Raw genomic sequence first — 15180 nt, forward strand, 5'->3', positions numbered from 1 at the left:
CTATGTGTACAAGCATTTGGAAGCTAAGTGGTAGCAGATGTGACGCTGAGCAGGATTATGCAATCAAATTGCTTTTGCGTTCGTTTCCACTTTTACCGCAGAACTTATCCTGTTTCAGTTGATGGTGAAATTCGGATTATTGTAGCAGCAGCATTTGAATGCAATTCGAGGATTCTATAGTGCTGTTATATAAAGTTATGAGATTCTCCATCAAGAGAAATATGATTCATGGAAATGGAAACAGGATGGAATACTTGTCATGTATTACGGTAATCTAATAATTATTATGCTTCGTATAAAACGATAAGAAAGTGGTTTAACCGAATAGAATTAGACTTCATGTTTAACCCTCAAACTGCTGGGACGAATCTTGACAACTTAAAACAGCTCGTTCTCGGTCAATTTTCAACTAAAATGCAAGCGGTTTCAACTGTGATCAAGGGGGATAGTAGTTCCAGAATGTAGATGGGTAAAACGCGATTGGATGCGATTGAATTGGGCAGTTTTTGCTAAGCGGATGAGTGCTACATGCTAGAAAAATGTGACATGGGTCAAATGGGTTGAGTTTCAACGCGTAATTATTGACAGATACAGTTTGCAATTGAATGTAATTTCACTTTCAGTTTCTCACTATTTGATAGGAAAAAAGCTCTGCTGCTTATAGCTGCTTACGCTATAAGCCTATAAGCCTAATAGGAACATCGAAAATTATCCCTGAATAATTTTCACGTTTTTCCAAAACAACATAATTAATCATGGGTTCCGTCACCCTCAAACCGCTAGCTATGGAAAGCTCCTCATCGGCATAATCATTCAATCACAATGACTTCATCGGCCGTAAAAATTATTTCCAAGCGACTTTCTCAATAATTTCTTCCTGTTCCTTTGTGTCCGTTCCGCAGCAATTTTATGTTCCATGAAGCACGTACCTCAGCTCCGCCCACCAGGAAAAACTCCAACAGCTCAATGATTGGTCGGTCGATTAACCTCAGCTGGGTGGTTGCCATCAACCGAGGTGCTGGTATGATAAATCATCACAAACATTAAAAACTGACAATGGATAGTGATGAAGGAACAAAGACTGACGAACGGAACACGATAAAGATGGTCTTTGCTATATTGTAAACTAATGTAAAAAAATAACACCAATCGAATCCTGCACAAAAGACCACCGCAAACTAGCATAATCAGCATAATGAAAATGGAACAACCATTTTACCGGTCTAGAAATTGTCATTTATATGGAAAACCCCTGATTAATCCACTTAGTGGTATTGGAGCCTGTCTCGTACAGATCAAAAAGTGCTGTGCTCGCGAGTGGAAATGTTTTTTCTTCGGCAATAGTTTCTGGATTTCTGAATTTAGAATGGGATAGTAAGTTGTTGTGCTATTTGAAGTGACTATACCCAAGCAACATTTCAAGTTTTATTCCGCTCTAGTAGTGGTTTTCAAGATCGAATTATGAGAGCTAACAATAAAAGCCACATCAGGACAACCTTCTGACGACCACTATAAGAGTGAGATATTGCCAAATGGCCCTCTCTAGATTACCACTATAAACCTGTTATAAGAGTATATAGAAATCCGTTTCAAGCGGCCCGCAAAAAAGGGCATTTGGCTGCGGCAGCTGTCAAAAATGTTGCTTTGAAAAAGAGAAACAAAACTTTGTAGAAAAATAATAACAAAATAAATGATGATGAAAATCTTGGTGAGGATGCATTCAAAGTAATATTTTTTCAGGTTTGTTTTCCAAAGTACTTTCATGGAAATGAGGTACGCTTTCGATTTCATGGTGAAAGCTAGTACAAAATTAAGTTTGAAAACCACGTGCCCGCAAAATAATATAGTTCTGGGCAATAAATTGAAAACGATTATTAAACTAATATCGTGAATCTTCACTTAATCCATTAAAATTCCACCCAAATATTGAAATCTACAGCCAAAAGTTATTTTTTGCGAAGAAAGCACCGTCTAATCATGAATTTCCGAGGTAAATTTCACCGACTTGAAATTGCGTTTTCAATATGGCCATCATAGTTTTCAATCAGGGAAATGTTGCTCTCGTTAAACACCGTTATAAACTCTTTGCAATGTAAATATTCTTATTGTGGTTATTCTTTGGACCACATTACGACCAAAAATTTTGGATTTGATAGAGTATTGAAAATAGGACTTATTACGTTCTTCGTCATAACCGTAGAGCTACTCATAAGATCAATCAGCTTTTGACGTTTAAAGCTTTTTCAGCGAATTTATTAGAGGTTTATTGATAGCAATAAGATCGCCAATAAAACTGAGCAACTAGCTATGGTGACTGCTGTCACCTATAAGAATTAAAAAAAACAACAAGCATGGAAATTGTTACTTGGCTGGTGAAGCTCTGGCTGAGGATTCGGTGGATTCTTCCATTCCAAAATTTGCTTCCAGTTCTTAGCTGTAAAACTATGGTGATTTTCATGTGAAGTTCATAATTTAGTGAGACGAGAGATGTTCAGGTACAAGAGGTTCATATTACTGTAGGATGCCTCAAAACCTTGCTCAAAATATCCTGGAAGACACGAAGATGGCCAAAATATGAAACACTCATTGCAATGCGAAGTTTTGCAAATTCCGTTCGATGGCTATGGCAGTAGGGGAGGAGGTTTGGTTGTGGGCACCGTTCGGTTATGGGCACCCCTATGTATCTTTTGACAGATAAGAGATGCTATCATTCTGACAACCGTCATTTGTTTGCTATAATAGCATGATGTTTTGTGCTCAATATCAAACCGGATGGGCATCTCTACTTTGAACTAGAAACAAATAAATTGTAACCGTTCGTAGCTTCAGCTCGAGGTTTATTAATAACCGGTGGCTTAAGCGCCACTTCCGGGATACGGAAGACCACCGGTCGAGTTGTTTTGCCCGACTATTTCTCGACTTCTCTCCTCAGGGGATACTCGAACGGTCGCTGGCTGAAACCTAAAATTACGCTTTGCGCCAAGTGTTTTCCCCAACTTGGCCACCTCCCAAGTTACGTTACTCAAACTCTCAAACTCTTCAAACCCGCCAACAAATCCCGACAGAAATTATGCGAGGTGAAGAACCGAAGTAGATGACGGAACGGAACAGAAAGCAAACGGAGCGATCTTTCAGCGGTTGCTTCAACCAAGGGAACTAAAAACGGAACTACTCGATCTTCTTACTCAAACATTCGTAGGATTTATTTGTTTCGGGTTGAACACATTTGGGGTTGGTACGGAAATGGAAACGTTTATCTAGATCATGGCCATGTCTACACACTAGTCACATACCTGCGCAGGTTTTCTTCTTCGTCGACTTGCTGGGTTTCGCCGGCGCGATGGCGGCGAACCGGTTCGGAACGATGGCGTCGAACCTGTTCGTGGCGATGGCGGCGATGCTGTCCTTGACGATGGCGGCGACAGAAGAATCGCCTAGCTGCAGGATGGCGCGCAGCTGATGAGTCCGTGCTAGTATGGCCGAATTAAAGTTGCGAAGTGGGTGGCGGCTGGACGGAAGGCCTCCGATTTTCTCGAGAGAGCTGCGTCGACGGATGTCGCGCTTCCCGGGTTGATCTTCCCCTCCGGACAAGGGCCAACGTACCTCCGCACGGCTTCGCTTTTTACGGCTATGACCGCCCGTGATGAAATGAACCCCTGCCTTCGGTTCCAATCCGGCACCGTGGTACGCAATTGGCGACGTATTCCACGCGCCGAGCTCTCTGAACGGTCCGTAGGGTTCGGACCACCGTCGATTAATTGGCGATCGACGGTTCACTTTTCGCTTCACTATTCTTACGAAACTTCACCACACTTCGTTTCGCTACCCCGAAGGGCGGGCCTTGATGAGCGCACGGACTCCACAAAAACTCCTTCAACGATCAAACGGCGGAAATGCCGCAAACCCGTTTTGTTGACTCCGAAAATTCCAGCCCGTACCAAAAATAGCGCCACGCGCTGGAAGTCCAACGCGAAACATTAATCAACATTTAAGAGATAACGAGTGGCTCAACAAAAAAAATACCTTTTTAGGCACAATACACTTTTAAAATTGAAATTTGCGAGAATCGGCTACACAGACAACAGAATGAAATCAAAAGAACGAACAAAAAACTAATTACAATTACGTACAAAATCACTCCAATAACTTTAGTAACCTCGACAAACTGAACTTTACTCAAACTCTATATGTAATAGAAATTCTTAAAACTCGCAAAACTTCTAAATTCCAGCCGTTATGGAAGCGAAATGACCGAGTTTGAGTTTGTTCTTGAACAAGAAACCTTCTACAACAATTAACTCATTATTTAGCAATTGCGCCAATTTAAATTTCAAATGGCGACATAGAGTTCGCGCCTTCGGAGACATCGAGCTAACTTTACTACATAGAACATTACAAAGTATCGTTGCCATATTGAATATGGCTGTCGTCATAGTACTCAAACATCACAACATTTAGTCGAGACACAAACCATGTCGACGAATTGCTTTCTCGTTGACACGTATCGAATTTAATTTGAATTTGAACATTATTTTACTTAAAAAGAAAAAAACGTCAAAAGTTACAAATATTAAATTCAACTAAAACAGACGACACGTAAAAACCATTAAACTCAATAACAATAATAAAAATTAACTTCAAAAATTTATTTACACTTGATTTTGCTTAAAAAAATAAAAACGTCTGAAGCTTCGAATATTTACGTAATTCAAAACGGTAAAAAACGTAAAACGTTACAAAATTTTTCGTACAAGAAAAACAACACGAAAGTTTTTTTTGGCCTTTTTCAAAGTGTCATAAATTAAAGGATTTAATTCAAAAAGTGAGTTCTAATGCGTATTTACACAGTAAATTTAATCTATTTTGAGGCCCAATGTCGATTGCCATCAAAATTTTAGCGCGAATTTTGTTTTCTTCTCGTTCCAAAAAGGCTGCGAAATTCGGTTGTGGGCACCTTTATTGGTTCGGTTATGGGCACCCTCATTTTATTGATAAATCATTCAATATCGTTTTACTTGTCCCTTAACTTATTTTTAATAACGTTTTAAGGCAGTTTTTATAATTAGTTTGACATAATTGTTCGAAATAATGAGTTTATTTAATATTTTTGTTCTTTGGGCATGTCTAGTCATTATACACACTTTTTGGAACAAAGCGTTGACCAATTTGCTTGCAACAAGTTGCATTCGACAGGGCATCCTTTCCCATTGTTTCCTATTGAAAATTGGTCAAATCGGACTATGGGATCAAAATTTATGACCAAAATATTATTTTTTGTAATGAACGAGAAAGGCACTATTATCGTTAAGGTGATTAATCAGGATTTTTTTGACTGCGATGCATACCAATAAAACGTAAATCAATGAAAAATTAAAACCCATTTACCTAAAGTGCTATTTAGACCTTTCTTATGTGATTTTTTTTCAACATCCTCCTTAATGCACCGAGGGAGGCATCATCACTGCTAGGTGAATTGATTTGAGTTTTTTTTAGCGTCTCCTGGCTTTTAGAATGAATAAACTATTCCTTGTCTTTAAATGTGGGTGGTTTTTATTCATGTTTCTTTATTTTTAGCTAAGTTTTCAAGTGTGCCCACAATCGAACCACGAAATGAAAATGTCAAAAAATGTCAAATTTTCTAAATTGTCGATATTTTTTTCTAAATCGATGAAATCATATTAATTTCTTTGCTAGTAGTAAGGTTATAAGTTTAGCTTTCGATTGCTATGCAAATGTCGACATAAGATCAACCAGGGCCAAACACAAAAGGGTGCCCACAACCGAACCTCCTCCCCTAATATTAACTTTGTGAGATCGATACTACTTAAAGTTTTGATATAATGCAACATATTGAGGTAAGGTGTTCCTATTATATGTTCTGTTGCAAGCATCTCATTTCTGCATTTACTTAATCTAAATTAACAAGAATTTTTCGTTCAATCACTAATTATTAATCAAGATGAATACTGCCGCTAACCGCAAGTCGAGCACATATGTATATGGAGTGCTCGACTTGCGGTTAGCGGCAGAATAGTGCTATTAAAATGTTTTCAATTTTTAACAATCTTTACGTGCGGTTCTTTATGCTTTAATAAAAACTAGTAGTTAATATTTTCCGACAGTATCAAAGTCCCGTCGCTTGTTTTAGACTCCCTCATTGGCTCCAAAAATATTCATTTTAGATAATTTTAATAGCACACCCTTTGATTCAGAGTTTGTGCATCATTGCATTTCCTCAGCTGATTATCAGTGATGATTATTGGTATCAAGTTTTTTTTTCATAAAAGTTCAACAAAGTTCACTGTGGTTACGTCAAGTCCCTCGCTAGGCTGCCGCTTATTTTACATTTATACATTGTACGTACACATTTTTTTCACACAGTTTTTGTGCTACGCGATTTGCTTTTACAAACTTCTTTATATGTAATCTATTAAGCACACATATCTATTTCAGAGTCGTAGGGTAAAGTGCCCAATAGTGGACCCCCAACCAATACTGGACCCTCCAGCTATTTTTGCATTATTACAGCACAATGTTAACATGTTGCTATGAAATTCTATCGGGAGAGCCTACCTTACAGTTCTATGATTTGATTACATGCATTGGAAATGCTAGGGAAAGTAAAATTAGATGATTTTTTTACAATTCTATAAAAAATAAACACCAGAGTGTCCATTATAGGAATATTTTGCGGGGTCCATAATAGGGAAGAAGAACGTCCCGAAACGGGACATGAAAATCAAATGAAGTGTCGACTATAGGGAAGCAATTTCCTATTATGGACCCCCAGGGGGTCTACTATAGGGCGAATTCAGTTAGACTTTAAAATGTTAAATTCAATGAATAACGTCGTGTATTTGGGTGTTTCATGTATGTATAGTGAAGAGGGGATGCAGAGCTTGTTGTTAGATATCAAGCAGAATAAATATGTTGAAAATGTCTACTCCTTATGACAGGAAGAGCAAAATTTCGCTACTAGGGGGTCCACTATTGAGCATTTTACCCTAATAAATGATATTGTATCATTAACATTATACAGTTAAAAATTCTAATATTAAGAAATTGTTATGAAAACTCATATGTGAATATGTACGTTATGTGGAAGATATTGATTTGGAAAATGTATTGGAGGTAACCACTTTCCCTTCGATGGGACTCAAACCCATGACCCTACAGAACGCTAGACTGGTGCTTTATAACCAACTAAGCTACGAAGGACCTTCGTCGGCTTTCTAAACCTAGCGGCTACTGAACGAGCTCGAGATTCCCAAATTGGACGCATAGGGAAAAAAATAAAGTGCAATTTCTAGCTTTCCATTTTAAAATGATGTTTTCCAAATCACAAAAATTGTAATACACTGGATTTTGTTTTTACACGATTTACACTTTTTCAATTTTTCACCCATCCTAAATGCTTAACGCATATTCATTACCATGTGATTTTTCTTTGAATTATTTAGGGTTTTTTGAAACATGTTGCAAAGATTTTGATGGCAAATTGAAGTCACACGAACAAAAATACGAGCGTAAAAAAATCGTGTAAAAACAAAATCCTGTGTTATTATGTTTTGATCTATGCCGGTGATCTATCAGTGACGGTGATGTCCGATGATGAGATATGAGGGTGTCCAATTAGCCTGCAAAGCAAAGGCGTAGAATAACCAATAATGAGTTAGTGAGCCAGATGAAACTAGTTGAGATGGATGAATTAACCGAGAAATAATTGTGAGGATCGAAAAAAGGCACCCAAAAATCAGCCATTCTATCCTTTTGATTTATTGATCGCAGTGTTCATCGTGTTAACCAAAAACACGAATTTCTCCACATATCTACTTAAATAGTTATTGAATTAACAGATTTGATAGAGTTTGCAGAAAAAGTTAATTCTAAAACAGAGGCACAAGCAGTTGATGAACCAATACACCATGCGTCTCCATATCGTATGCTTATATGATGTTTTTTAATATCCCAACCTACCCTGCCTTCTGGGAGATTGAGTTCGCCTAAATGGGGTTATACAAATATCAGATGGTCGAAATAGCTTAATTTTCTGAATTATAAGAAAGGGAGAATAATGCAAAACGCACCCACGGAGCAAAATGGCATAACTCATAAAATCACTCATATATTGTCGCACTTATCTTTTTTTAAAATACCGCGCCAGCCTTACTCTCGCAGGCTCGACTGCAAAGGTACACATCAAGAAAACCACCGAGTTTAAAGATAGGGAGATTTTTTCCGCTGAAAACAAAACCACAAAGCTGCGTTCGATTGTATTGGAGAAAAACAACTGGAGTCACTTAGTACAAGGAGAGTGTGTCCCATGACAAGCACATACAATAGGAAAAATTTGAATTGACTCTGTTGTAATTAGTGCTATTGCGATTACCTAAGAGGCAACTAGCAGGAAGCCGCGATAGTTGTGTTTTTCTTGAGACTCATAATAACCGTTTGTAAGATATTTATGAACGAATATTACCATTACAATTCAATATTAGTATTTTTTTTTATTGAGCTGCAATGAAAAAATGTGCAAATTCTTTTCATTTTTACTTAGATTCAACGATTTACTATTTTTTCACCACTAAGCGGGCTTGGTAGTCATATGGCTACTGCTTCTGCCTCATACGCAGGAGGTCGTGGGTTCAATCCCAGGTCCGTTCCATTCTCCTACTTTGTATCTTTCTCTATATTTCTCATGTTCTAGCAATATCTAGAACTGGAAATGGACTTTCATACCGTTTCCATTTTTATTCCTATACCTTCAACTTGAGTATTGTAACAGTAATCTGCTAGAATTGGAAATGGACTATAGAGCTCGTTTCCTACATCCAATTAGAAATTCCATCAGTTACCTTCTCCTATCTATCACATTGGCAGCTCGTTAACCAAGACGGACCTCTGCCTCTCCAACCTAACCCAGAAATTCCAACAAATTCCGCATGACCTCGTGGCAAGTGCAGAGGTATATTCGGCTTGCAACGGGCGAGTGATTGCATCATCATTTCCTCCCCTTCCCTACATTAACTTGCATTCTGACGTGGCAGGCGCCAGTATGACCTAACAAATGGGATCACCAGTACTTGTACATTGAAGATGTATGCTAGTCCCAAGCAAACATCTGTTGGTTCCCTGTGCAAGAACAGCTGATCTGGTCATAATGGAGTAGCAACTACGAGCAGTCAATCAAGCTCAAGCTCAAGCTCAAGATTCAACGATTTACTATTTTTTCACCTCATCAGTAAGATTCTTGTTTAATCCGTTAAGATAAACAAACAATCATGCGTTCACCATTATTTCACATTTAATTGAGTCATTTTACACCACCATTCAGGAATTTTGAACCAGGCCCATTTTGAAACATATTTTAAATGCGTTTGAAAGTAAAAAAAACATGTTGTTTTGTATAGGAGATCTCTGTGAAATATAGCTTGTAGCTAGTTTTGTAAATTTTGCTTCCGCACATTGAAATAGTTCGGTATTTTTGTTTATATGGGTGGAAACATCGAAAATCTCAAGGGTACATATTGGACTGCTTTCCTCAACAAAAATATCTTGTATCATGTGGTTAACACGATGATACCGAGAAATCTTGAAACTTTCTAACCAGAATGTTTTCTAAATCGGAACGGGAATACAACGTACCCATCGTCAGCATGGTCTCGTTTTGTAGTTGCGAATCTCATCACTAATATGACGCCACTCCTAGATGAAAGAATAATAGCGCATGTTTCCCTATGCTTTTTAATATCCTTTTTTCTCAACATTATTCAACAGTGATACTTTTTAGATACTGCTATAACGCATAAAGTATATTTTACAACGACTTAACCGAGGCAGCAGTCTTACATAATAAATAGGAGATTTAGGTAACCGTCTCAAAATAACGCGATTCTAATTGTGCTAGTGAAAAGCTTTCTATCGAGCCTACCTGTTAGTGGTGTCTCATTTTTTTTACATTTTCTCAGCAATTTTCCCGGAACATGTGCCTGCATTCTTTTTGCTGCATTCGTTCAGAACCACTTTCACCGTTTTTCCCTTCCGAAATCAACAGCTCACCGCGAGTGAGTATGAAACCATACTGAGGTACCCCCAAAGTGGCAATTTAAATGCTAATTTAACCTGCTGCACCATCTTGATTAAGATTTTTCTTGTTTGCTACACCTAGCTACAATGTGAATAAGCTGACTTTTTACTCCCAGGACAAAATGTACGCAGCCTACATATAAAGCTGTAAAACTGAATTTTAATAATGGGAGAAAAACAATAGCTTTTACGCTGAACGAAATATAGGACTAACTTTCTCCGTCACTCGATAGACGTCATCGCTGCTCCAGCCCAGTAAATGTTGTATATTTATTTAGTGTTCACTTTGCTACACTGTGAACTGTCTAATGAAGCAGACGAAATTGAGCGCCAATTTATGGTCTGTCTAAATATAAATCATTTTTCCGAACAACGACCGCTTCCCGTACCGCATCTACGGCAGCAACGACTCTAAATACGACCGTACAAATCACAATCTAATTTGATGTGGAAATAATACATGTCTCTGAGTTCAATTTAACATTTCTTGGATTACGGGGCTGCCTTCAACTGATCCAAACAGTTTTTTATGTTAGGATCTGGCAATTAAATGTCTATTAGTGATATTTTTCTACTAGGGTGTATTGTTCAAGATTCGTATAGGTACATATAATAAACCGACCTATTATTCTGTTGAACGCCAGCCACATGTTGCTGTGCTTTGTACGTAGCTTGAATAGCTCACATTAGACGTTCCTAATTGTGCGCTATGGAGGAATTACTGTCGTGAGTTAGTACTCATTCTGCTCACAGTCGCATTTCTGTAAAAAAAAATGTTGAAGTTATGTTAGGAGGTGGGGGATAGTTTTAGATTTTTTGTGGTATTCTACTATGTCTACTTAGTTACTAGCTGACAGTAAATATTTTTGGGGATGTTCTTCAAACCAAAAATTTAGAAAACCAAATACAGGAGTGTTGAATCAAATATAGTAAAGCCTGTCCACGTTTAATTTCGGACACTTAGTTAATGTCCAATCGATCTGTCGTCATTTAATCAATTTTGGCGTCTTTAAAACATGCTGAAAGCAGCACATAAAGCAAACAGATTCAGCTGTCATATAAATTGATCGTCTCAGTGGTTTGTAATTTTTTTCAAAAATCGTTCTATACGATGGGTGTCCGAAATTTAACGTGGACAGGCTTTAGATTAACAATATAGTCACTTCGAGAATCTCCATATATCAGGCAACGGACAGCAAAATCACACCATCTTGCATAATAATAGAGTATATTTGCTTAAATTAACATCAAGCAAAACAATGGAAAAATGTATCGAATGTAAATAATGAATTCAAACCCACTAATAGTGATATCTATATAAAATTCTCAATTCCCAACTAGAATAATAAAATCAAAACTTCAGCAGGACAAAAAATTGGTAAAAGTTATGTTTATTTCGGCTTTATGTGTAACAAAAATTATGAATGACGAATTAGGTCAAATTACACCTAAATAAAAAATATGAATGTATCAATTTGTTTAACTGCGTTATGTACATTTATGTTCATAAGTCATGAGTAAGTTCATTGTAATAATAATATAATTTTCTTTCTTTCTTTGCAGGTCACCGTGACTTTGCGCGCTTGTTGAAAGGAAATGAAAGTTGATTTGCACCACAATAGCAGCAACGCCTCGTCACCCCACTTCTGGATTGTAAGTATCTATATCACTGTCGCTAGTTCTGATTTATGCATCTCAGTATTATTCCAAGCACGACCTTTCTTATATACCCCAGACATGATACCAACCACCAACCTATCATAACGACCCCGAATCTTTACTGGTGACACATAGCGAAAATTCCTTTCGAAGAAAAGGACCAAAACCAACCACCAAAATGACTCGCACTAAATATATAGGCCTGATGACCTCCGACATCATCAATTCTTATTTGTCACAATTAGTGAGATTTATTACTACTGGCATTAGTTTGTTGGCATCCATGCAGTCACAGCCATTGCTTCCATACCTAATCAAAACGAGCAAAAAAGACGATTTTTGTTAACCGGTCGCAGATTGTAGCAAGGGCAGCAATTCATCTAACAGAAAAGCCCACCAGGGAGAAATAAATTGATGTACTCTTCTGTTTACTGGTAAACAGTGGAAAGCCATCCTACCGAGCTAAGAAACTGGTAGGCATAGACAAATCAATCAAGCAACACACAAGAGGACAAATCGGTCGACCTAATACATATTGAGTTTACATTTGTAAAAAAACTGCTTTTTTGTCGGCCGTAGAACCACTGCGTCCATTGAATTGAACTTTTGTAGTATACTTACTGATTACTGAATTGATTGATATCTCATCGTTATTAGCTGGTTATGGAACAACTTCTCGCAAGGGCAGTTGTTGTATAATTGGTAATACGTCCGTGTACTAAATGGAATAGTGTGGGTTCAAGTCCCACCGGCAGCCGAATCTTTTTTCGCAATATCTCATAAAAACACCCTAAAGTGGCAAACTTAACTATGTGTATCAAAATTAAACATCTTTTCCAAAAAAAAGAACATAATAACGATTTGATGATTGTCCAGTATCACCTTAAATATTCCTTCACAGAATATATGTTGCATAGAAACAGTTTTTATTGAAAAAAGATTTTTGGCCGCCCATTTGTATGAGAATTCCCTATATAGTACATCGCTCCCGTTAATGGACACTAACCTTTACTATTTTGTCAGATTCTTCTGTGCAGTAGCCTCTTTTGATTTTGGCCACCATACAAGAGTAGCATGTATTAGTTTTGGACGAATAATGGAAGTATAGATCAAATTAATCCATTCTTCCAAATATTTTAGATAATATCCAGAAGGCACCAGCTCAATATGAGCATTTCAGTTCATTTTTAAATCCTGTTCTCTAAGCTAAGTTTTTATTATTATTATTGTCTTTATTAAAGAGGTTCTCAGCCCTTGGCTGGCTCACCTCTAGCTGAATTTCTAGTACTCCAAACTTAAGACCTTTTAGATCAAATATCGTTTTCCTAGTGAATGGTACAATTACAATTGTTGACAGATTAATGTCATAATATGCTCAATACTTCTTCTTCTTCTTCTTCTTCTTCTTCTTCTTCTTCTTCTTCTTCTTCTTCTTCTTCTTCTTCTTCTTCTTCTTCTTCTATGGCTCTACATTCCAACGGGAACTGAGCCTGCTTTTCAACTTAGTATTCTATTAGCATCTCATCAGTTATTAATTGAAAGCATTTTAATGCCCGTCATTCCATGAGAATGTATCTTATGTGACAAGTTTCATTGTACACTACGAACATAGGTTTTAGTTCTGCACTTCGGCAAAAATCCGCACAGTCGTGTGCCAGCAGAATAAAAAATTTTATATTCCAGCAAAAATTAGGCTTGTTAGCTGATTTTCGACAAATTATTTTCCTATTTTCATCAACTGTGACAGAAATTTCGGCAAACACATGTTTTTTCTTATATCTCGTATGAAGAAAGTTGTGTCGGTGATTATTTTTTTCAATATTGCCATTAATCGTTGATAATAGTCATAGGAATTTACATTTATTTATTAAGCGATATTCATATTAATTATTAATCATCAATCATAATACTAACATTCATCGTGTTTTATTATTTTTCTTTAATCAGAGTCGTAGGTATAACTTTTATTCCTTTTTAACCAGTAGCCCGGTCCTATGTGTCTTTGAGAAGTTAGTGGAAAAGAAGCAGCAAAATTATAATTTTAGCACTTGACATACGTGCTCCAAGATTTTTTTTTTGTTATTTTCCAAAACAGTTTGCAAACATTCCCCATGCATTGTAAAACTCAAATTCTCTTCATTTTCATTCTCCTTCCACAGGGTGCACTCTGGTGTACATTCGGTGTCATCATATTCGGTGCCGTGGCTGTAATTTCATGTTGGATAAAAAGATGCAGGTAAATATAAAGGATTCCACCATCCCAAGCGCTGATGCGGTTACAACTGCTGTCATTGTCACTATAGCTCAAACTATGTGGCACCAGTGGTTAAACTATTCACCATTGCAGAACCGCTGGCTGTCGCATCGTGGGTATTGTCGGTCCGATACGGCACGGATTTGCATGTCTCCTTCCCTGTAGCTATCGACCGACGTACCTACCTCCCGTCCACCTCGTCGTCATCGGCATACGTACTTTGCTGCATCCAGATTGTGTTTGTTTTTCCGCGCAATAATATACTAACTATAAGCAGCATCATCGTTAGTGGATTAGTTTCTATTTTTAGCACCTAGAATACTTTCCTATCGTGAAGTGTACGTGCAGATAACTTTACAAAATCCATCCCTAGATAGTCTTAGCTTAACAGTGTGTGCATACTGCATATTGATAACCTCGCCTACCTTGCATGAAGACTTAATGTGAAAATCTACATGATATGCGGAAAACAAGGGAGGATTAGAACAAATAAACTTTGTGTGGTACACGCTGGCAGCCTTGAAAGTGAGTATAGTGCATGGATAACTAAGCGACAAAGTGAGTGCTGTTCAGGGCTTCGGAAAATCGAGTGAAAGGGTTCGGTGATCTGGATTTCCGCTTCCAGTGTGCTTCACTTCGCTAACAACGGAAAATATGTGACCTTGCGCGTTGTGTGGAAATGGATGCAGTACACCAGCCTGGTGTCTTATACTAACAGCTATGTATATTTATTCCGTTGACTGGCTTTTGCTAATGCGATACTGTTGCTACCGAACGTGTGAATGTCAAGATCTATCATATTTCCATTTGTTGCCACTTGTGTGCACATCATCCTACATCTACAATGAGATTCTGCTTTCTATTTGCTTGAAAGTTCACTATGGAAAAAATAGTTTGGTGTTATCATGGGAGCGAGAGTACAATAGGTTTTAATATTACCAGTTTAATCAAATCATAAGAATAAGTTGGTTAATAATAAAAACAGAATAACAAAAAATGGGAAACAGTAATTTGCTTTTCACCCCGACAGATAAGATCTGCCAAAAATTAGAAATTCTGAATGAAAGTGTCAGATTGGATTACAAATAGATCTGCAATGATGTTTTCATGGCACAGCTCGTCATGATGAGTAAATGACAATTGAAAGTTTTGGGAAGCACAGAAACGAACATTCATCTATA

At 37.4% G+C, this 15180-nt stretch overlaps 1 protein-coding gene across 5 annotated transcripts in view; it reads left to right on the top strand.

Moving 5' to 3' along the window:
- Positions 1-15180, top strand: part of LOC134213299 (uncharacterized) — a 139397-nt gene that overhangs the window by 20763 nt on the left and 103454 nt on the right. For 3 of the 5 annotated variants that reach the window (XM_062692241.1, XM_062692243.1, XM_062692244.1), the window contains exons 1-2: positions 11679-11739; positions 13905-13981. In XM_062692241.1, the coding sequence (XP_062548225.1) occupies positions 13961-13981 (21 nt within the window). In that variant the 5' untranslated portion in view covers positions 11679-11739; positions 13905-13960. Of the gene's footprint in view, positions 1-11649; positions 11740-13904; positions 13982-15180 lie in introns of those variants that run through there. The other 2 variants (XM_062692245.1, XM_062692246.1) reach the window with 1 other exon arrangement.

This window comes from Armigeres subalbatus, chromosome 2 (assembly GCF_024139115.2).
Source record: "Armigeres subalbatus isolate Guangzhou_Male chromosome 2, GZ_Asu_2, whole genome shotgun sequence".
Lineage (NCBI taxonomy): Eukaryota > Metazoa > Arthropoda > Insecta > Diptera > Culicidae > Armigeres > Armigeres subalbatus.